We start from the raw sequence: 23,583 nt of genomic DNA, 5'->3' as shown, positions 1-23,583 counted from the left end.
CCCCTCCGACAGTGCAGCGCTCCCTCAGTACTGCCCCTCCGACAGTGCAGCGCTCCCTCAGTACTGCCCCTCCGACAGTGCAGCGCTCCCTCAGTACTGCCCCTCCGACAGTGCAGCGCTCCCTCAGTACTGCCCCTCCGACAGTGTGGCGCTCCCTCAGTACTGCCCCTCCGACAGTGCGGCGCTCCCTCAGTACTGCCCCTCCGACAGTGCGGCGCTCCCTCAGTACTGCCCCTCCGACAGTGCGGCGCTCCCTCAGTACTGCCCCTCCGACAGTGCGGCGCTCCCTCAGTACTGCCCCTCCGACAGTGCAGCGCTCCCTCAATACTGCCCCTCCGACAGTGCGGCGCTCCCTCAGTACTGCCCCTCCGACAGTGCAGCGCTCCCTCAGTACTGCCCCTCCGACAGTGCGGCGCTCCCTCAGTACTGCCCCTCCGACAGTGCAGCGCTCACTCAGTACTGCCCCTCCGACAGTGCGGCGCTCCCTTAGCACTGCCCCTCCCACAGTGCGGCTCCCCCTCAGTACTGACCCTCCGACAGTGCAGCGCTCCCTCAGTACTGCCCCTCCGACAGTGCAGCGCTCCCTCAGTACTGCCCCTCCGACAGTGCAGCGCTCCCTCAGTACTGCCCCTCCGACAGAGCAGCGCTCCCTCAGTACTGTCCCTCCGACAGTGCAGCGCTCCCTCAGTACTGGCCCTCCCACAGTGCGGCGCTCCCTCAGTACTGCCCCTCCGACAGTGCGGCGCTCCCTCAGTACTGGCCCTCCCACAGTGCGGCGCTCCATCAGTACTGCCCCTCCGACAGTGCGGCACTCCCTCAGTACTGCCCCTCCGACAGTGCAGCCCTCCCTCAGTACTGGCCCTCCCACAGTGCGGCGCTCCCTCAGTACTGCCCCTCCGACAGTGCGGCACTCCCTCAGTACTCCCCCTCCGACAGTGCGGCACTCCCTCAGTACTGCCCCTCCGACTGTGCGGCGCTCCCTCAGTACTATGCAACCTTGGGGGAGTGTCGGGCCTAGGATTATGGGGCTCGAGTCGCTGGAGTTAGGCTTATGTCGGGAGATGGGGTAGGCCGTGTCAAGTGCGGTTCTGTCCCACTAGCTAGGCTTACAGGGAGAAAGGTGAGGAGAAAATGGAGAATTGGGGACCCACAGCTCACTCCGAGTCCCAAGCCCCTGAATTTAGCAAGAGGTCTTGTCATCGTCAGCGGTGATACCACATTTCTGAAATACTTGTGAGGCTCCAGGCAGATTTTCAGGCCCAGCTCAGGAACCGGTCTGATCACATTCCACTGTCTGAACGGCTATCAATCTGTGGCTGGAAACGAGCCAGTTTATCCCATCATCTGAGCCTACAGAGATAGGGAGGGTTATAGGGGCTGGAGGAGGTTACAGAGATAGGGAGGGTTGTAGGGGCTGGAGGAGGTTACAGAGATAGGGAGGGTTGTAGGGCTGGAGGAGGTTACATAGATAGGGAAGGTTGTAGGGGCTGGAGGAGGTTACAGAGATAGGGAGGGTTGTAGGGGCTGGAGGAGGTTACAGAGATTGGGAGGGTTGTAGGGGCTGGAGGAGGTTACAGAGATAGGGAGGGTTATAGGGGCTGGAGGAGGTTACAGAGATAGGGAGGGTTGTAGGGCTGGAGGAGGTTACAGAGATAGGGAGGGTTGTAGGGGCTGGATGAGGTTACAGAGATAGGGAGGGTTGTAGGGCTGGAGGAGGTTACAGAGATAGGGAGGGTTGTAGGGCTGGAGGAGGTTACAGAGATAGGGAGGGTTGTAGGTGCTGGAGGAGGTTACAGAGATAGGGAGGGTTGTAGGGTCTGGAGGAGGTTACAGAGATAGGGAGGGTTGTAGGGCTGGACGAGGTTACAGAGATAGGGAGGGTTGTACGGCTGGAGCAGGTTACAGAGATAGGGAGGGTTGTAGGGGCTGGAGGAGGTTACAGAGATAGGGAGGGTTGTAGGCTTGAGGAGGTTACAGAGATAGGGAGGGTTGTAGGGGCTGGAGCAGGTTACAGAGATAGGGAGGGTTGTCGGGGCTGGAGGAGGTTACAGACATAGGGAGGGTTGTAGGCTTGAGGAGGTTACACAGGTAGGGAGGGTTGTAGGGGTTGGACGAGGTTACAGAGATAGGGAGGGTTGTAGGGCTGGAGGACATTACAGAGATAGGGAGGGTTGTAGGGCTGGAGGAGGTTACATAGATAGGGAGGGTTGTAGGGCTGGAGGAGGTTACAGAGATAGGGAGGGTTGTAGGGGCTGGAGAAGGTTACAGAGATAGGGAGGGTTGTAGGGGCTGGAGGAGGTTACAGAGATAGGGAGGGTTGTCGGGCTGGAGGAGGTTACAGAGATAGGGAGGGTTGTCGGGCTGGAGGAGGTTACAGAGATAGGGAGGGTTGTAGGGGCTGGAGGAGGTTACAGAGCGAGGGAGGGTTGTTGGGCTGGAGGAGGTTACAGAGATAGGGAGGGTTGTCGAAGCTGGAGGAGGGTACAGAGATAGGGAGGGTTGTTGGGGCTGGAGGAGGTTACAGAGATAGGGAGTGATGTAGGGGCTGGAGGAGGTTACAGAGATAGGGAGGGTTGTAGGGCTGGAGGAGGTTACAGTGATAGGGAGGCTTGTAGGGGCTGGAGGAGGTTACAGAGATAGGGAGGGTTGTAGGGACTGGAGGAGGTTACAGAGAGAGGGAGGGTTGTAGGCTTGAGGAGGTTACAGAGATAGGGAGGGTTGTAGGGGTTGGACGAGGTTACAGAGATAGGGAAGGTTGTAGGGGCTGGAGGAGGTTACAGAAATGTGGAGGGTTGCAGGGCTGGAGGAGGTTACAGAGATAGGGACGGTTGTAAGGGCTGGAGGAGGTTACAGAGATAGGGAGGGTTGTAGGGGCTGGAGGAGGTTACAGGGATAGGGAGGGTTGTAGGGCTGGACGCGGTTACAGAGATAGGGAGGGTTGTAGGGTCTGGAGGAGGTTACAGAGATAGGGAGGGCTATAGGGGCTGGAGGAGGTTACAGAGATAGGGAGGGTTGTAGGGCTGGAGGAGCTTACAGAGATAGGGAGGGTTGTAGGGCTGGAGGAGGTTACAGAGATAGGGAGGGTTGTAGGGCTGGAGGAGGTTACAGAGATAGGGAGGGTTGTAGGGCTGGAGAAGGTTACAGAGATAGGGAGGGTTGTAGGGGCTGGAGGAGGTTACAGAGATAGGGAGGGTTGTAGGGCTGGAGGAGGTTTCAGAGATAGGGAGTGTTGCAGGGCTGGAGGAGGTTACAGAGATAGGGAGGGTTGTAGGGCTGGAGGAGGTTACAGAGATAGGGAGGGTTGTAGGGCTGGAGGAAGTTACAGAGATAGGGAGGGTTGTTGGGGCTTGAGGAGGTTACAGAGATAGGGAGGGTTGTAGGGGCTGGAGAAGGTTACAGAGATAGGGAGGGTTGTAGGGGCTGGAGGAGGTTACAGAGATAGGGAGGGTTGTAGGGCTGGAGGAGGTTACAGAGATAGGGAGGGTTGTAGGGGCTGGAGGAGGTTACAGAGATAGGGAGGGTTGTAGGGTTGGAGGAGGTTACAGAGATAGGGAGGGTTGTCGGGGCTGGAGGAGGTTAAAGGGATAGGGAGGGTTGTTGGGGCTGGAGGAGGTTACAGAGATAGGGAGGGTTGTAGGGCTGGAGGAGGTTACAGAGATAGGGAGGGTTGCAGGGTCTGGAGGAGGTTGTAGAGATAGTGAGGGTTGTCGGGCTGGAGGAGGTTACAGAGATAGGGAGGGTTGTAGGGCTGGAGGAGGTTACAGAGATAGGGAGGGTTGTAGGGGCTGGAGGAGGTTACAGGGATAGGGAGGGTTGTAGGGCTGGACGCGGTTACAGAGATAGGGAGGGTTGTAGGGTCTGGAGGAGGTTACAGAGATAGGGAGGGCTATAGGGGCTGGAGGAGGTTACAGAGATAGGGAGGGTTGTAGGGCTGGAGGAGGTTACAGAGATAGGGAGGGTTGTCGGGGCTGGAGGAGGTTACAGAGATAGGGAGGGTTGTTGGGGCTGGAGGAGGTTACAGAGATAGGGAGGGTTGCAGGGCTGGAGGAGGTTACAGAGATAGGGAGGGTTGCAGGGCTGGAGGAGGTTACAGAGATAGGGAGGGTTGTAGGGTCTGGAGGAGGTTACAGAGATAGGGAGGGTTGTCGGGCTGGAGGAGGTTACAGAGATAGGGAGGGTTGTAGGGCTGGAGGAGGTTACAGAGATAGGGAGGGTTGTAGGGGCTGGACGCGGTTACAGAGATCGGGAGGGTTGTAGGGTCTGGAGGAGGTTACAGAGATAGGGAGGGTTGTCGGGCTGGAGGAGGTTACAGAGATAGGTAGGGTTGTCGGGCTGGAGGAGGTTACAGAGATAGGGAGGGTTGTAGGGGCTGGAGGAGGTTACAGAGCGAGGGAGGGTTGTTGGGCTGGAGGAGGTTACAGAGATAGGGAGGGTTGTAGGTGCTGGAGGAGGTTACAGAGATAGGGAGGGTTGTCGGGACTGGAGGAGGTTACAGAGATAGGGAGGGTTGTAGGAGCTGGAGGAGGTTACAGAGATAGTGAGGTTTGTCGGGGCTGGAGGAGGTTACAGAGATAGGGAGGATTGTCGGGGCTGGAGGAGGGTATAGAGATAGGGAGGATTGTTGGGGCTGGAGGAGGTTACAGAGATAGGGAGGGGTGTTGGGGCTGGAGGAGGTTACAGAGATAGGGAGGGGTGTCGGGGCTGGAGGAGTTTACAGAGATAGGGAGGTTTGTAGGGGCTGGAGGAGGTTACAGATATAGGGAGGGGTGTAGGGGCTGGAGGAGGTTACAGAGATAGGGAGGGTTGTAGGGCTGGAGGAGGTTACAGAGATAGGGAGGGTTGTAGGGCTGGAGGAGGTTACAGAGATAGGGAGTGTTGTAGGGCTGGAGGAGGTTACAGAGATAGGGAGGGTTGTAGGGGCTGGAGGAGGTTACAGAGATAGGGAGGGTTGTAGGGGCTGGAGGAGGTTACAGAGATAGGGAGGGTTGTAGGGGCTGGAGGAGGTTACAGAGATAGGGAGGGTTGTTGGGCTGGAGGAGGTTACAGAGATAGTGAGGGTTGTAGGGGCTGGAGGTGGTTGCAGAGATAGGGAGGGTTGTAGGGGCTGGAGGAGGTTACAGAGATAGGGAGGTTGTAGGGCTGGAGGAGGTTACAGAGATAGGGAGGGTTGTAGGGGCTGGAGGAGGTTACAGAGATAGGGAGGGTTGTAGGGCTGGAGGAGGTTACAGAGATAGGGAGGGTTGTAGGGCTGGAGGAGGTTACAGAGATAGGGAGGGTTGTAGGGGCTGGAGGAGGTTACAGAGATAGGGAGGGTTGTAGGGGCTGGAGGAGGTTACAGAGATAGGGAGGGTTGTAGGGGAAGCAGAGGTTTGGATCAGCTCAAGTTTTTTGGAATACAAAGGTAGATGGTTGTGTTGGTTGGAGGTCAGTCATCACAGCCCCAGGACATCGCTGCAGGAGTTCCTCAGGGCAGTGTCCCAGGCCCAACCATCCTCAGCTGCTTCATCAATGACCTTCCCTCCAATGTAAGGTCAGAAATGGGGATGTTCGCTGATGACTGCACAGTGTTCAGCGCCATTCACAACTCCTCAGATAATGAAGCAGTCCATGCCCGCATGCAACAAGACCTGGACGACGTTCAGGCTTGGGCTGATAAGTGCCAGGCGTTGACTATCTCCAACAAGTCAGAATCTAACCACCGCCCATTGACATTCTGCAGCATTACCATCACCGAATCCCCCACCATCAACATCCTGGGGGTCACCATTGACCAGAAACTTAACTGGACCAGCCACATAAATACTGTGGCAACAAGAGCAGGTCAGAGGCTGGGTATTCTGCGGCGAGTGTCTCACCTCCTGACTCCCCAAATCATTTCCACCATCTACAAGGCACAAGTCAGGAGTGTGATGGAATACTCTCCACTTGCCTGGATGAGTGCAGCTCCAACAACACTCAAGAAGCTCGACACCATCCAGGACAAAGCAGCCCGCTTGTTTGTCAACCCATCCCCCACCTTAAACATTCACTCCCTCCACCACCGGCGCACCGTGGCTGCAGTGTGTACCATCTACAAGATGCACTGCAGCAACTCGCCAAGGCTTCTTCGGTAGCATCTCCCAAACCCGCGACCTCTTCCACCAAGAAGGACAAGGGCAGCAGGCGCATGGGAACACCACCACCTCCAAGTTCCCCTCCGAGTCACACACCATCCTGGCTTCGAAATATATCGGCCGATCCTTCATCGTCGCTGGGTCAAACTCCTGGAACTCCCTCCCTAACAGCGCTGTGGGAGCACCTTCACCACTCGGACTGCAGCGGTTCAAGGCGGTGGCTCACCACCACCTTCTCAACGGCAATTTGGGATGGGCAATAAATGCTGGACTTGCCAGCGAACGCCCAGATCTCAAGAATAATTTTTTTTAAATACTGCAGGATATTCCCCCTCACCCACCAAACTCTGAGACCCTGAATAAATACTGCAGGATATTCCCCCTCACCCACCAAACTCTGAGACCCTGAATAAATACTGCAGGATATTCACCCTCACTCACCAGACTCTGTGAGACCCTGAATAAATACTGCAGGATATTCACCCTCACTCACCAGACTCTGTGACCCCGAATAAATACTGCAGGATATTCACCCTCACTCACCAGACTCTGTGATCCTGAATAAATACTGCAGGATATTCACCCTCACTCACCAGACTCTGTGAGACCCTGAATAAATACTGCAGGATATTCACCCTCACTCACCAGACTCTGAGACCCTGAATAAATACTGTAGGATTTATTCCGAAGCAGTTACTTCTCATTGCGAAACGCTTATAGTCGTACACAGTCAGTGACATGGAACTAACAGCTGGATAGAGCATCTGTTAGACGAGAGGATCCTGAGTGGGGTTAAGAGGGCAGATGGAAACCATTAGCATCGAGGGGAATTAGAATGCAGCAGTGAAGGCATTTCTGTGTGCCGAGGGTGTGTGGTCGTGTTCCTTCTGTAACTGGGCTCGGCATTAACCCCGGGGGAATTAAATTCAGCTCAATTCAGCATTAATTTCTCTGCTGCGCTCTGCTGAATCTTTCAGCTGCGCAAGGTGAGGGAGGTTAGTGAAGGAGAAATCAAATCACCCCCGAAACTGCCCCATCAAACACTCCAAGGGCAGGTACAGCACGGGTTAGATACAGAGTAAAGCTCCCTCTACACTGTCCCATCAAACACTCCCAGGGCAGGTACAGCACGGGTTAGATACAGAGTAAAGGTCCCTCTACACTGTCCCGTCAAACACGCCCAGGGCAGGTACAGCACGGGCTAGATACAGAGTAAAGCTCCCTCTGCACTGTCCCATCAAACACGCCCAGGGCAGGTCCAGCACGGGTTAGATACAGAGTAAAGCTCCCTCTACACTGTCCCATCAAACACTCCCAGGACAGGTAAAGCACGGGTTAGATACAGAGTAAAGCTCCCTCTACACTGTCCCATCAAACATTCCCAGGGCAGGTACAGCACGGGTTACATACAGAGTAAAGCACCCTCTACACTGTCCCATTAAACACTTCCAGGGCAGGTACAACACAGGTAAGATACAGAGTAAAGCTCCCTCTACACTGTCCCATCAAACACTCCCAGGGCAGCTACAGCACGGGTTAGATACAGAGTAAAGCTCCCTCTACATTATGCCATCAAACACACCCAGGGCAGGTACAGCACGGTTTAGATACAGGGTTAAGCTCCCTCTACACTGTCCCATCAAACACTCCCAGGGCAGGTACAGCACGGTTTAGATACAGGGTTAAGCTCCCTCTACACTGTCCCATCAAACACTCCCAGGGCAGGTACAGCACGGGTTAGATACAGAGTGTAGCTCCCTCTACACTGTCCCATCAAACACTCCCAGGGCAGGCACAGAACGGGTTAGATACAGAGTAAAGCTCCCTCTACACTGTCCCATCAAACACTCCCAGGGCAGGCACAGCACGGGTTAGATACAGAGTAAAGCTCCCTCTACACTGTCCCATCAAACACTCCCAGGGCAGGTACAGCACGGGTTAGATACAGAGTAAAGCTCCCTCTACACTGTCCCATCAAACACTTCCAGGGCAGGTACAGCACGGGTTCGATACAGAGTAAAGCTCCCTCTACACTGTCCCCATCAAACACTCCCAGGGCAGGTACAGCACGGGTTAGATACAGATTAAAGCTCCCTCTACACTGCCCCATCAAACACTCCCAGGATAAGTACAGCACGGGTTAGATACGGATTAAATCTCCCTCTACACTGTCCCATCAAACACTCCCAGGGCAGGTACAGCACGGGTTAGATACAGAGTAAAGCTCCCTCTACACTGTCCCATCAAACACTCCCAGGGCAGGTACAGCACGGGTTCGATACAGAGTAAAGCTCCCTCTACACTGTCCCATCAAACACTCCCAGGGCAGGTACAGCACGGGTTCGATACAGAGTAAAGCTCCCTCTACACTGTCCCATCAAACACTCCCAGGGCAGGTACAGCACGGGTTAGATACAGAGTAAAGTTCCCTCTACACTGTCCCATCAAACACTCCCAGGGCAGGTACAGCACGGGTTAGATATAGAGTAAAGCTCCCTCTGTACTGTCCCATCAAACACTCCCAGGGCAGGTACAGCATGGGTTCGATACAGAGTAAAGCTCCCTCTACACTGTCCCATCAAACACTCCCAGGGCAGGTACAGCATGGGTTCGATACAGAGTATAGCTCACTTCGGCGACACGACTTGTGATCGTATCAATCAGTCCGCAATATCCGGTGGATGGAGCAACTAAACGGAAGACTCTTTCCTCTAACCGACTTGTGTGTGTTGTGAAATCCTTATCCTGCCCAGGATCATGCTGGCTTGTACCTCAGTTATGAAGAAATGTTCTAAAGTTAGAACTGTTCTTGGAACAGTGAAGGTTAAGGGGTGACCTAATCGAAGTTTTCGAGCTGAAACATATAAAATTCTGAAGGGGTTTGACAGGGTAGATGCTGAGAGACTGTTTCCCCCTGGCTGGTGTGTCTAGAACGAGGGGTCACAGTCTCGGGATAAGGGGTCGGCCATTTTGGACTGAGATGAGGAGGAATTTCTTTACTCAGAGGGCTGTGGAGGCTCAGTCGTTGAGTATATTCAAGGCTGAGATCGATGGATTTTGTGTCACTAAGGAAATCAAGGAATAGGAAGGGAAAATTGAGTTGATGTAGGAGATGAGACATGATCTTATTGAATAGCGGAGAATGCTCGAGTGGCCAAGTGGCTGACTCCTGCTCCTATTTCAAATGGAATGTTGGCCTTTGTTGCAAAGGGAAGGTTGTATAAAAGCAGGGAAGTCCTGTTACAACTGTACAGGGGGTTAGTGCGACCACACCTGGAGTCCTGCGTACAGTTCTGGTCTCCTTATTTGAGGAAGGATACACTTGCATTGGAGGCAGTTCAGAGCAAGTTCACCAGGTTGATTCTGGAGATGAAAGGGTTGCCTTATGAAGAAAGGTTGAGCAGGTTGGGCCTATACTCATTGGGGTTTAGAAGAACGAGAGGGAATCTTATTGAAACACATAAGATTCTGAGGGTCTTGACAGGGTGGAAGCAGAGAGGGTGTTTCCCCTCGTGGGGGAATCTAGAACTAGGGGGCATAGTTTCAGAATAAGGGGACACCCAATTAAGAGGGAAATGAGGAGGAATTTCTTCTCTCTGAGGGTCGTGAATCTGTGGAATCCCTTACCCCAGAGAGCTGTGGAGGCAGAGTCACTGAATATATTTAAGGTGGTGATAGACAGATTTTTGAACGATAAGGGTGTCGAGGGTTATGGGGAGCGGGCCGGTGAATGGAGTTGAGGCCAAGATCAGGTCAGCCATGATCCCATCGAATGGCGGAGCAGGCTCGAGGGGCCGAATGACCTCCTCCTGCTCCTACCTCTTAAGTTCTTATGATGAGAGGTTTTGACAGAGTAGATCGAATAAAACTATTTGCTCTGGCGAGTGGGTCAATAACCAGAGGTCAGAGAGACAAAATCACCGGGAAAAAGATCGAGAGAGGGGAGATGAGGAGAAATGTTTTCACTCAGAGAGTTGTCGGGGATCGGGAACGCTCGGCCTGAAAAGGTGCTGGAAGGTGAGTCCATCGATAACTTTACAAGGGGGTTGGACGGAGACTGGAGGATGAGTGACTTACTGGGTCACGGAGAGAAAGCCGGGATGTGGGACTGAGAACGGCTGCTCTTTCAAAGACGGGTCGAATGGCCTCTTTCTGTGCCGTAAGTCTCTATTATTCTCGGGACTGTGGGTGGGGGTGGGGGAGGGAGTGGGGAAATCAAACCTGGCATCTCTCTATCCCTGACCGTCCCACCACCGACCACATCTCCTCTCCTGGATCCACATGCCTAACAGGTCCGTGCCGGTGTGTCTGCTGCACACGAGCCTCCTCCCGCCCCTCTTCATCTCACCCCATCAACATATCCTTTGATTCCTTTCTCCGTCATGTGTTTATCGAGCTTCCCCTTAACTGTATCTCTGCTATTTGCCTCAACCACTCCCTGTGGCAGCGAGTTCCACATTCTCACCACTCTCTGGGTAAAGAAGTTTCTCCTGAATTCCCTATTGGATTTATTAGTGACTCTCTTATATTGATGGCCCCTAGTTCTGGTCTCGCCCACAAGTGGAAACACCTTCTCTACATTTACCCAATCGAACCCCATCATAATCTTAAAGACCTCGATCAGGTCACCCCCTCGTCTCCTCTTTCTAGAGAAAAGAGCCCCAGCCTGTTCAATCTTTCCTGATTGGTACAACCTCTCAGTTCTGGAATCATTCTAGTGAATCTTTTTGCCACCTTATCCAGTGCCTCTAAATCGTTTTTATAACATGGAGACCAGAACTGTGCACAGTAACTCCAACTGTGATATGGAGACCAGAACTGTGCACAGTAACTCCCAGTGTGATATAGAGACCAGAACTGTGCACAGTAACTCCCAGTGTGATATGGAGACCAGAACTGTGCACAGTAACTCCCAGTGTGATATGGAGACCAGAACTGTGCACAGTAACTCCCAGTGTGATATGGAGACCAGAACTGTGCACAGAAACTCCAAGTGTGATATGGAGACCAGAACTGTGCACAGTAACTCCCAGTGTGATATGGAGACCAGAACTGTGCACAGTAACTCCCAGTGTAATATGGAGACCAGAACTGCGCACAGTAACTCCAAGTTTCAACCAACCCCAGCCCCTTCACTCCACTCCACCCCAACGCACTCTTCATAAGAAGATAAGAAGTAAGAGCAGGAGTCGGCCATTCAGCACCTCGAGCCTGGTCCGCCTTTCAATAAGATCATGGCTGATCTTTGACCACATCTCCACCGATCCCCATATCCCTCGATTCCCTTAGTCTCCAAAAATCTATCAATCTCAGCCTTCAATAAACTCAAGGACTGAGCAACCACAACACCCTCGGGTAGAGAATTACAAAGAAACTTCTCCTCCTCTCAGTCCTAAAGGGCCGACCCCTTATCCTGAGACTGTGGCCCCTGGTTTTAGATACTACAGCCAGGGGAAATATCCTTCCTGCACCTAATTCTGTCAAACACTCCCAGGGCAGGTGCAACACGGGTTAGATACAGAATAAAGCTCCCTCTACACTGTCCCATCAAACACTCCCAGGGCAGGTACAGCACGGGTTAGATACAGAGTAAAGCTCCCTCTACACTGTCCCATCAAACACTCCCAGGGCAGGTACAGCACGGGTTAGATACAGAGTAAAGCTCCCTCTACACTGTCCCATCAAACACTCCCAGGGCAGGTACAGCACGGGTTAGATACAGAGTAAAGCTCCCTCTACACTGTCCCATCAAACACTCCCAGGGCAGGTACAGCACGGGTTAGATACAGAGTAAAGCTCCCTCTACACTGTCCCATCAAACACTCCCAGGGCAGGTACAGCACGGGTTAGATACAGAGTAAAGCTCCCTCTACACTGTCCCATCAAATACTCCCAGGGCAGGTACACCACAGGTTAGATACAGAGTAAAGCTCCCTCTACACTGTCCCATCAAACACTCCCAGGGCTGGTACAGCACAGGTTAGATACAGAGTAAAGCTCGCTCTACACTGTCCCATCAAACACTCCCAGGGCAGGTACAGCACAGGTTAGATACAGAGGAAAGCTCACTCTACACTGTCCCATCAAACACCCCTAGGGCAGGTACAGCACAGGTTAGATACAGAGTAAAGCTCCCTCTACACAGTCTCATCAAACACTCCCAGGGCAGGTAGAGCACGGGATTAGCTACAAAGTAAAGGGTCCCTCTACACTGTCACAACAAACACTCCCAGTGCAGGTACAGCATGGGTTAGATACAGAGTGAAACTCCCTCTACACTATCCCATCTAACACTCCTAGGGCAGGTCCAGCACGGGTTAGATACAGAGTAAAGCTCCCTCTACATTGTCCCATCAAACACTCCCAGGGCAGGTACAGCACGGGTTAGATACAGAGTAAAGCTCCCTCTACACTGTCCCATCAAACACTCCCAGGGCAGGTACAGCACGGGTTAGATGCAGAGTAAAGCTCCCTCTACACTGTCACAACAAACATTCCCAGGGCAGGTACAGCACGGGTTAGATACAGAGTAAAGCTCCCTCTACATTGTCCCATCAAACACTCCCGGGGCAGGTACAGCACAGGTTAGACACAGAGTAAAGCTCCATCTACACTGTCCCATCAAACACTCCCAGGGCAGGTACAACACAGGTTAGATACAGAGTAAAGCTCCCTCTACACCATCCCATCAAACACTCCCAGGGCAGGTACAGCACGGGTTAGATACAGAGTAAAGCTCCCTCTACACTGTCCCATCAAACGCTCCCAGGGCAGGTACAGCACGGGTTAGATACAGATAAAGCTCCCTCTACACTGTCCCATCAAACACTGCCAGGGCAGGTACAGCACGGGTTAGATACAGAGTAAAGCACCCTCTACACTGTCCTGTTAAACACTCGCGGGACAGGTACAATGTGCTTGCCGTACCTAACTTCCCTAGCCCAGAGATTACAGAGGGCAACTCGCTGACATCCTGCAACCACCCCCCACAAACCTCTACCCCCCCCATCCTGAGAGCAGCTGACCGGGAATCGCACGACCCTTTGAGGGAGCCAAAAAAAAAGGTTAAAAAACGAAATTGAAATTGTTTGCAAATTTACATGATACCTCTGCACAATTATTGATTGCAGGGTTTGATACGATCACGGCTGGGGAAAGCTTTAATCCCTCGAAACGTATCCGATTCTGTGTACTTTGTAACTGAACACGTTTCTCCAAGGTACTTCGACCCAACCCCAGCAAGCTCCTCTCCTGCCTTTGTTAAAAAGAAAGATTCGCACGTCCAGCAGAACTAATTAAGGGGTAAGCCATTTAGGACAGAGATGAGGAGGAATTTCTTCACCCAGAGAGTGGTGAACCTGTGGAATTCTCTACCACAGAAGGCAGTAGAGGCCAATTCATTAAATATGTTCAAGAAGGAGTTGGATATATTTCTTAAGGCTAAAGGGATCAAGGGGTATGGGGAGAAAGCAGGGACAGGGTACTGGATTTGGATGATCAGCCATGATCTCATTGAATGGCGGAGCAGGCTTGAGGGGCCGAATGGCCGACTCCTGCTCCGATCTTCTATGTTTCTATGTTTAACTGCCCATTGCCGTGTCTTTCATGGCCTCAGGACGTCTCAACGTGCTTCTTAGCCAAAGAAGTCCTCTTTTTGAAGCATTGTAATGTCGGAAAGGCGGCAGCCATCTTGCGCACCAACAGCCATGCCATAGAGTCACAGAGTCATTGGGGTTCATTTTCAGTGTGCCATGAGGCGGGCCTTTAGGCGTGCGGGGAGCTAAAATCCTGAATTCGGGGGTCCCGACACCATCCTGCCCAAAACCCGCCTCCATGTAAGTTTCAAAGGATGCAGGTACCCTCCCCGCACTGGGACCCGCTGACCCGAGGCAGGAAGGGATTAGTGCCAATTAACTGCCTGTTAACAGGTAGTTAACAGGCAGTTTTTAGCCTAATCCCTATTTTGAAGGTTGTCGTGTGGGATTCCCGACGGCTCCAAACCACGCCAGGTTAGCGGAGTCGGGCCGTCGGGTTGAAGGACTTGGAGGGGTCGCGATGTCGGTGTTCAGGTGAGTGATGGGTGCATGAGTGCAAAGGTAAGTGTGTTTGGTGTGTCTAAAGTGTGTAAAGAAGTTTAAATTACCTGTACTTACCTTAACAGCCTTTCTTCCTCTAGGTTTCGGGAGTCCATCACTCAGCCGGCACAGAAAGCAGAATGGCTGCGATCTGTCAAAAGTGACAGCCTTCAGCTTTCTGTGCCGGCGAGATTTCTAACTGAGTCTGCGTAGAAGGACTCAGGTTAGAAGTCAGACTGTCAGTGTTTGACAGCTTCAAACAGCTGTGAAACACTGATATTTCATCTGTCAACACGTCTTGACAGATGAAATTTCAGTCTGTGGCGTCACCTGTTGCCGGGTGGCCCTTAATTCGCTTGCTGAGCCCGCTGGGCGGGCTCAACAAGGTCAATCAAGGGAAAATCGCGTGGATTGGCCGCATCTCGATGGAGGTGGGACTACAACCCGAAAGTTGTAGTCCCGCCTCCTTCCCGACTTCTGAATGAAAATCCAGCCCATAGAGTTATACAGCACGGAAAGAGGCCCTTCGGCCCATCGTGTCCGCGCCGGCCATCAAGCCCTGTCTATTCTAATCCCATTTTCCAGCACTTGGTCCATAGCCTTGTATACTATGGCATTTCAAGTGCTCATCTAAATGCCTCTTGAATGTTGTGAGGGTTCCTGCCTCTACCGCCCTTTCAGGCAGTGAGTTCCAGATTCCAACCACCCTCTGGGTGAAAAAGTTTTTCCTCAAATCCCCTCGAAACCTCCTGCCCCTTACCTTGAATCTATGCCCCCTGGTTTGACCCCTCTACTAAGGGGAAAAGTTCCTTTCTATCTACCCTATCTATGCCCCTCATAATTTTGTACACCTCAATCAGGTCCCTCCTCAGCCTTCTCTGCTCTAAGGAAAACAACCCCAGCCTGTCCAGTACGATAGCAAAATACTGCAGGTGCTGGAAATCCGAAATAACAACAGAAAATGCTGGAAAAACTCAGCAGGCCAGGCAACATCCGTGGAGAGAAAATAGAGTCAACGTTTCGGGTCAAACCCTTTGTCAAGACTGAAGGCCACGGATGTTGCCTGGCCTGCTGAGTTTTTCCAGCATTTTCTGTTGTTATCCCAGCCTGTCCAGTCTTTCTTCATAGCTGAAGCGCCCCAGCCCAGGTAACATCCTGGTGAATCTCCACTGCACCCTCTCCAATGCAATCACATCCTTCCTATAGAGTGGCGGCCAGAACTGCACACAGTATTCCAGCTGTGGCCTCACTAGCGTTCTGTACAGCTCCACCATAACCTCCCTGCTCTTATATTCTATGCCTCAGCTAATGAAGGCAAGTATCCCATATGTCTTTTTAACCACCTTATCTACCTGTCCTGCTGCCTTCAGGGATCAATGTACATGCACACCAAGGTCCCTCTGATCCTCTGTCTTTCCTAGGGTCCAACCATTCATTGTGTATTCCCTTGCCTTGTTAGTCCTCCCAAAATGCATCACCTCACACTTTTCAGGGTTAAATTCCATTTGCCACTGTTCTGCCCATCTAACCATCCCGTCTATATCATCCTGTAGCCTGAGGCTTCCCTCCTCGCCATTTACCACTCCACCAATTTTCGTGTCATCTGCGAACTTACTGATCATACCTCCTACATTCATATCTAAATCATTAATGTACACTACAAACAGCAAAGGAACCAGCATCGATCCCTGCGGTACACCACTGGACACAGGCTGCTATTTCAAATGTACTCCATTGACTGTGACCTGTCTTGTCATCTGGGAGCTGGGGTCAGAACAGGAGCCATACAAAGGGGATGAAGGTTTCCGCTTCCTGATTGGGCACCGGGTGGGGCAGGGAGGTCAGCCATTGACCTTTCATCCTCTGGGTCCTGGGGTCTATCTATGCCCCCATGTGGTCATTCTTATGTTCATTAATAAATAGACATTCTTATTATGAACACAGCTAGCTTTGGCTAGTTACTTTTATTGAGCACATGTGGACTAGGTACAGTATCTGTAGAGGCTTCCATCTTGACTGTTGCCTTGTGGGTAGCCTAGTGCCTCATGGGTAATGTAGTCTTAATATACATACAGCTGGGTAGTGTAGTCTTATACATACAGCTATATACAGCTCTACACAGCTCTATGGCTCCACCTAGTGTCCACTATAGAATGACATGTTATTGATCATTACAGTCATGACCAGATCATTTCAGATTATGAAAGGGGTCGATAGGGGTTGACGTAGAGATGATGTTTCCACTTGTGGGGCGAGTCCAGAACTCGGGGGCGATAAATATAAGATAGTCGCCAATAGAGTCATAGGGGGGGAAAGATTGGGTTGATTTGCGCCTCCCATTAGCACCCTAAAAGGGATCTAACGGGGCGCAAATCAACTTGCGCCTGGGCGCGGCGCTGCTCGCGGCCCCTGCGAAATTCAGCGGGAGGTACCGTTAGCGCCCCCGTGGCGCTGCGCGGCCGGCAATGATATCGACACAAAATAAAGGGGAGGTGCCAGGCGGCCATTTTTGTTGCTGGCCGCCTGCCAGCACCTGCCCCCCCCCCCCGCCCACCCTTGCCGTCCCCGGCCTCCTGTGCAGCCCCGCCGCGGGGTGCCAGCTGTGCTCTCCGTGCGCCCGGCACTTCTCTGGAGTGCCGGGCATGTTTGCCGGCACTCCCGATCTCCCGGCGGCCCAGCTGGGCCCCCGGGTCGCGCGGCGCTAGGCCCCTTCCCCTTTAATAAGGGGAGGAAGGCATGCAGTACCGCAGATAGTCACTCGCAGCGCTCCAAGGGGGAGGCGGGGCCCCCCCACTCCTCCCTCTTGGGGCGCTTCCAGTGAATTTCGGGCACGGGGGGTGCTGAAAGTAGTGCCCCGGCGAAGTTAGTGCCCTAGAGGGGAGCGCGACCCAATTTTTCCCCCTTAGAGTCATAACGGCACAGGAGGAGGCCATTCGGCCCATCGAGTCCGAGCCGGCTCTCTGTAGAACAATCCGGTCAGTCCCATTCCCCCGCTCTATCCCCGTAGCCCTGCAAGTTTATTTCCCTCAAGTGCCTATCCAGTCTCCCCTTGAAAACATCGAGTGTCTCCGCTTCCACCACTTCCGTCGGCAGCGAGTTCCAGGTCCTCACCACTCGCTGCGTAAAAAAGTTTTCCCTCACACCCCCCCTGTATCTCTTGCCCAAAACCTTAAATCTGTGTCCCCTAGTCCTTGTACCATCAACTAGTGGGAACAGCCTTTCCCCGTCTAGCCTATCCAAACCCGTCATAACCTTGTACACCTCGATCAAATCACCCCTCAACCTCCTTTGCTCTAATGAAAACAAATCCAGCTTCTCCAACCTGTCCTTGTAGCTAAGATCACCCCATCCCCGGAACCATTCTGGTAAATCTCCTCTGCACCCGGAACCATTCTGGTAAATCTCCTCTGCACCCTCTCAAGGGCCTTCACATCCTTCCTGGGGTGTGGTGACCAGAACTGGGCGCAATACTCCAGTTGTGGCCTAACCAGCGCTTTATAAAGGTTCAGCATAACAATGAATCCAGGAGGGAATTCAGGAGAAACTTCTTCACCCAGAGAGTGGGGAGAATGTGGAACTCGCTGCCACAGGGAGTGGGTGAGGCCAATAGCATCGATGCAATTAAGGGGAAGCTCGATAAACACATGAAGGAGAAAGGAATCGAAGGATATGCTGATAGGGTGAAATGAAGAGGGGTGGGAGCAGGCTGGAGTGGAGCATTAATACCGGCATGGCCTGTTCTGTGCTGTAAGTACTATCTAGCGGGTTCTACTTAGTGAGGTTGGTTCAGGCCCCAGGACACTGGGGAGAACTCCCCCTGCCCCCGCTCTTCTTCCAATAGTGGCTGTGGGATTTCTTCTTCAGACTCTTCCCCTGGAGAGCAGTAACAAGTAGCGGGAGTATTCGCAGGCTGATTTACGGTCTGGCAGGGTGGCGATCGTGTTGATTTTCTATCTGCACATAGGGAGCACTGGACTGTCGGACAGGCAGTACTGAGGGAGCGCTGCACTGTCAGAGGGGCACTACTGAGGGAGCGCTGCACTGTCGGAGGGGCAGTACTGAGGGAGCGCTGCACTGTCGGAGGGGCAGTACTGAGGGAGCGCTGCACTGTCAGAGGGGCACTACTGAGGGAGCGCTGCACTGTCGGAGGGTCAGTACTGAGGGAGCGCTGCACTGTCGGAGGGGCAGTACTGAGGGAGCGCTGCACTGTCGGAGGGTCAGTACTGAGGGAGTGCCGCACTGTCGGAGGGGCAGTACTGAGACAGCGCTGCACTGTCGGAGGGGAAGTACTGAGAGCGCTGCACTGTCGGAGGGGCAGTACTGAGGGAGCGCTGCACTGTCGGAGGGGCAGTACTGATGGAGCGCCGCACTGTCGGAGGGGCAGTACTGAGGGAGTGCCGCACTGTCGGAGGGGCAGTACTGAGACAGCGCTGCACTGTCGGAGGGGCAGTACTGAGGGAGCACCGGACTGTCGGAGGTGCAGTCCTAAGGTAGAGCTGCACTGTCGGAGGGGCGGTACTGAGGGAGTGCTGCACATTCGGAGGGGCACTACTGAGGGAGTGCTGCACTGTCGGAGGGGCAGTGCTGTGCGGGTGCTGCACTGTCGGAGAGGCAGTACTGAGGGCGCGCCGCTTTGTCGGAGGGGCAGTACTGAGGGAGCGCTGCACTGTCGGAGGGGCAGTACTGAGGGAGCACTGCACTGTTGGAGGGTCAGTACTGAGGGAGCGCTGCACTGTCGGAGGGGCAGTACTGAGGAGTGCTGCACTGTCGGAGGGACAGTACTGAGGGAGAGCTGCACTGTCGGAGGGGCAGTACTGAGGGAGTGCTGCACTGTCGGAGGGGCAGTACTGAGGGAGAGCTGCACTGTCGGAGGGGCAGTACTGAGGGAGTGCTGCACTGTCGGAGGGACAGTACTGAGGGAGAGCTGCACTGTCGGAGGGGCAGTACTGAGGGAGTGCTGCACTGTCGGAGGGGCAGTACTGAGGGAGCGCTGCACTGTCGGAGGTGCCGTTTTTCAGGATGTGACGTCAAACCGAGGCTCCATCTGCCCTCTCAGGTGGGGACATAAAAGATCGCAGGGCCGCCATTAGTTACGAGCAGGCGGGGAGTTCTCCCCGGCGTCCTGGGGCCCAATAACAGGCAACATCACTTAAAAAAAAAACAGATGATCTGGTCATTTATTGCTGTTTGTGGGAGCTTGCTGTGCTCTTTCACTAAGCTTTTGACAGCCTCCTTTTGCGGTTGGGTGGGGGAGGACGGAACAGTTTTTGCAAAGGGCTCAATCTGCAATCTTGAAGTTAGGCTGTACTTTGGACTTGTTTTTATCTTAAATGTGAGACTTTCACACAATCACCCGCCACACTTCTCACCACCGTCCTCCTGACAAGGCTGTAGCCTTGCAGTGATGTCAGCAGGCTATAAACAGCTCTCTCTCGCTCTTTAACCTTCCCTTATCTACCCCTCCCCACCCCCACCCGACCTTCCTCCAATCTCTCCCGATATTGAGAGACCTAAAACCTTTCCTTCTGACTGATTTCTGCTTAACCTCCTCTGTGAGTGAGTGAGTGAGTGAGTGTGTCCTCCCATCAGTCATCTCCCCCACTCAATTCAATTCAATTTTCAATTCAAATCGCTTTATTGGCATGACAAGTTACATCTTATGTTGCCAAAGCATCGAAAAACATTCATGTTTGTACACAAAAATACAGATCTATCCATACAGTGTATAAACAGATATATCCCTGAGTGTATAAATATACATTCATATAATTTATAATATACTCTTTTCTTATATTTAGTGGTTGTCCCTCTGTTTATGGCAAGCTGTAACATAGTGTGCCGCTAGTGCACTCCCTCCCCCCGGTTACCTCACCCGCCCCCCTCCGCCCCCAGCGAGAAATCAGGCTGGGGGACGGTCGACCGAGTGTGGCATCGCATTCCCAGGTCCAGCCCTCTCTTTCACCCCTCCCCCACCACACGTACTTTCCCCGTAGGAGCGTAAAGCTAGCTGGTTTCTCTCCCTGCCACCATCCCCCCCCTCCGCCTTGCCCTCTCCTCCTCCACCCCCCCCCCCAATCTCTTTCCTCTTCCCGCCCTTCTCTCTAAGCCAAGGTGGTCCTGAGGACAATTCGAGGAGTCACAGGGCTGCGATTGGCTCAGTCGGCACGGACCTGGGCTGGAATTGGGAGGCGGGTGCGCAGGGGGCATTGGTCTGTCTGGAGAATCGAAATAAACCCAGTGAGATATTGCCCTCCCCCCCATGTCACTCTCTAATTGAACCCCACTTGCACCCCAATCTATAGGGGCAGCGAACCAGATCAGCAGACACGTTCACATTGCTAACTAAACAGCCTGGTTTCTTTAAAATTGCTAAATGATTTTAATCGGCCAAGAGCGGGGGGGGAAGAGGAGAGGCACAGTGCACACACAAAAGTAATTACGTGTTTAAATATAAATCGAAGGACTTTCGAGCAATCATCGCTGATCCGTTCTCTCGCTCTCTCTCTGACAGGAGGCAAGACTGTAATCTCTTAATCCATCAGCTAACTGACCCTAATCACACACACACAGAGGTGGAGAGAGAGAAGGGGGGTGGGGGGCGGTAAGAGAGACAGAGAGTGAAAGAGACAGAGAGAGGGACGGAGAGAGAGAGAGAAAGAGACAGAGATAGAGAGGGAAAGAGCGAGGGAGAGACACAGAGACGGAGAGAGAGAATGACAGAGAAAGAGAGAGAGAGAGAGAGAAAGTGACAGAGAGAGAGAAAGTGACAGAGGGAGAGACAGAGAGGCAGAAAGAGACAGAGAGAGAGAGAGAGAGAAAGACACAGAGAGCGAAAGATACAGAGAGAGGGAGAGAAAAAGGCAGAGAGGGGGAGAAAGAGACAGGGAAATAAATAGAGAGAGAGAAAGAGAGTCGGAGAGACAGAGAGAGGGAGAGGGAGAAAGAGAGGTAGAGAGGGGGAGAGACAGAGAGAGAGACAGACAGAGAGAGACAGAGAGGCAGAAAGAGACAGAGAGGGAGAGAGAAAAAGACAGGGGGGAGAAAGAGAGAGAAATAAATAGAGAAAGAGTCGGAGAGACAGAGAGAGAGAGAGAGAGAGAAAGAGAGAGAGAGAGAGACAGAGAGAGAGAGAGACAGAGAGACAGAAAGAGAGAGAGACAGGGAGAGAGAGAGAGAGAGAGATCCGCACCCTTGTCCAAAGATCCCTCTCCCGGTTTTCCGGCTTCCTCTCTCACAGCCGGAGGGCCAGGAGCTGAGCTGGGAAATCAGGAGCCGGCCGCGGAAAGTAACAACTGAAAAAAACAAATCACACAGAGCAAGAAAGTTGAGAGTGAAACTCACCGCCTTGAGCTGCTCCAAGCGGTCTTTCATGGTCAACCCCGGCACCCACTGCGGATTTCCAACTTTCCTTCACTCCCTCCCCTCCTGCGCCGATAGCTCCAAACTGGGGGGGTTTATTTCCTCCTCCGTGTAGTTCCTGGATCAGCGGGAGGCAGAATGTGGAATGGAGTCACGGAGTTCGTCTGCTGCTGGACTGGAGTACTCTCGCTCTCTCTCTCTCTGTCTCTCTCGTTCTGTCGCTCTCTGTCTCTCTCTCTCTCTCTCGTTCTTTCTCTCTCTTCCTCTTTCTCTCTCCCTGTGCGCGTGTCTCTCCCTTTCTCCCGAGACTCTCACGCGTTTCCGTAGGTTTCTTTCTGTCCTGGCAAGGACAGGCTGACTCTCTCTCTCTCTCAGTCCCTCTCTCTCTCTCTCTCTTTCTCTCCTGGGACTCTCTCACACACTCCTGGTGTCTTTGTTCCAAGGGCTGGCTCTCTCTCTCTCTCTCTCTCTCTCAGCCCCTCCTCTGTCTCACCCTGATCCCCAAAGCTTTAAAGTAAAGCCCTCCTGTAGCTAGCTGCACTGGCAGATTGAATTCACGCCTGATTCGAGGCACAAACGACAAACTACAGGAGAGAGAGCGAGCGAGAGGGAAACTGCCACATACTTCACCCAGCTTTGCACATTCACACCTCTTAAAGGGACACCGACACCCTTCTCAGGTTATTCAAAGTCTCTTCCATCTCCAACAGCCACAACAGCTTGTATTTATGCAGCGCCTCAACTGTAGTAAAACGTCCCCGGGCACTTTCAGGGGAGCGGTTACCTGACAAAATATGACACCGAGCCACTGAAGGAGATATTAGGGCAGGTGACCAAAAAAGCTGGGTCCAAGAGGTAGATTTTAAGGAGCCTGCTAAAGGAGGGGAGAAAGAAACGAGGAGGGTTTCGGGAGGGAATGCCAGAGTTTAGGGGCCGAGGCAGCAGAAGGCGCGGCCGCCAATGGTGGAGCGATGGAGATCGGGGGATGCGCAGGAGAGGAGCGCAGAGATCTCGGAGGGTTGTAGGGCTGGAGGAGGTTACAGAGATAGGGAGGGTTATAGGGGCTGGAGGAGGTTACAGAGATAGGAAGGGTTGTAGGGGCTGGAGGAGGTTACAGAGATAGGGAGGGTTGTAGGGGCTGGAGGAGGTTACAGAGATAGGGAGGGTTGTAGGGGCTGGAGGAGGTTACAGAGATAGGAAGGGTTGTAGGGGCTGGAGGAGGTTACAGAGATAGGGAGGGTTGTAGGGGCGGGAGGAGGTTACAGAGATAGGGAGGGTTGTAGGGGCTGGAGGAGGTTACAGAGATAGGAAGGGTTGTAGGGGCTGGAGGAGGTTACAGAGATAGGGAGGGTTGTAGGGGCGGGAGGAGGTTACAGAGATAGGGAGGGTTGTAGGGCTGGAGGAGGATACAGAGATAGGGAGGGTTGTAGGGCTGGAGGAGGTTACAGAGATAGGGAGGGTTGTAGGGGCTGGAGGAGGTTACAGAGATAGGGAGGGTTGTAGGGGCTGGAGGAGGTTACAGAGATAGGGAGGGTTGTAGGGCTGGAGGAGGTTACAGAGATAGGGAGGGTTGTAGGGCTGGAGGAGGTTACAGAGATAGGGAGCGTTGTAGGGCTGGAGGAGGATACAGAGATAGGGAGGGTTGTAGGACTCGGGCAGGTTGCAGATATAGGAAAGGTTGTAGGAGCTGGAGGGCTGCACACCCTCAGTACTGCCCCTCCAAGAGTGCAGCTCTCCCTCAGTACTGCCCCTCCGACAGTGCAGCGCTCCCTTAGTACTGGCTCTCCGACAGTGCAGCACTCTCTCAGAACTGCCCCTCCGATAGTGCAGCACACCCTCAGTACTGCTCCTCCGACAGTGCAGCGCTCCCACAGTACTGCCCCTCCGACAGTGCAGCGCTCCCTCAGTACTGCCCCTCCGACAGTACAGCACTCACTCAGTGCTGCCCCTCTGACAGTGCAGCGCTCCCTCAGTACTGCCCCTCCGACAGTGCAGCGCTCCCTCAGTACTGCCCCTCCGACAGTGCAGCGCTCCCT

At 53.3% G+C, this 23,583-nt stretch overlaps 1 protein-coding gene across 1 annotated transcript in view; it reads right to left on the bottom strand.

Annotated features, from left to right (window-relative positions):
• LOC147092055 (syntaxin-3-like) overlaps positions 1-22,463 on the bottom strand; it is a 174,121-nt gene extending 151,658 nt beyond the window's left edge. Inside the window, 1 exon segment of the mRNA XM_085975793.1 lies at positions 21,530-22,463. Coding sequence (XP_085831919.1) covers positions 21,530-21,559 — 30 coding nt within the window. The 5' untranslated portion in view covers positions 21,560-22,463.
• Positions 22,464-23,583: the final 1,120 nt, after the last annotated feature.

Source organism: Somniosus microcephalus, unplaced genomic scaffold, assembly GCF_052327205.1.
Source record: "Somniosus microcephalus isolate GS21.2 unplaced genomic scaffold, FLI_Smic_1.0 unresolved_chr2, whole genome shotgun sequence".
Lineage (NCBI taxonomy): Eukaryota > Metazoa > Chordata > Chondrichthyes > Squaliformes > Somniosidae > Somniosus > Somniosus microcephalus.
Note: the sequence above shows the minus strand (reverse complement) of the source record. Positions and strands in the feature narration are given on the sequence as shown.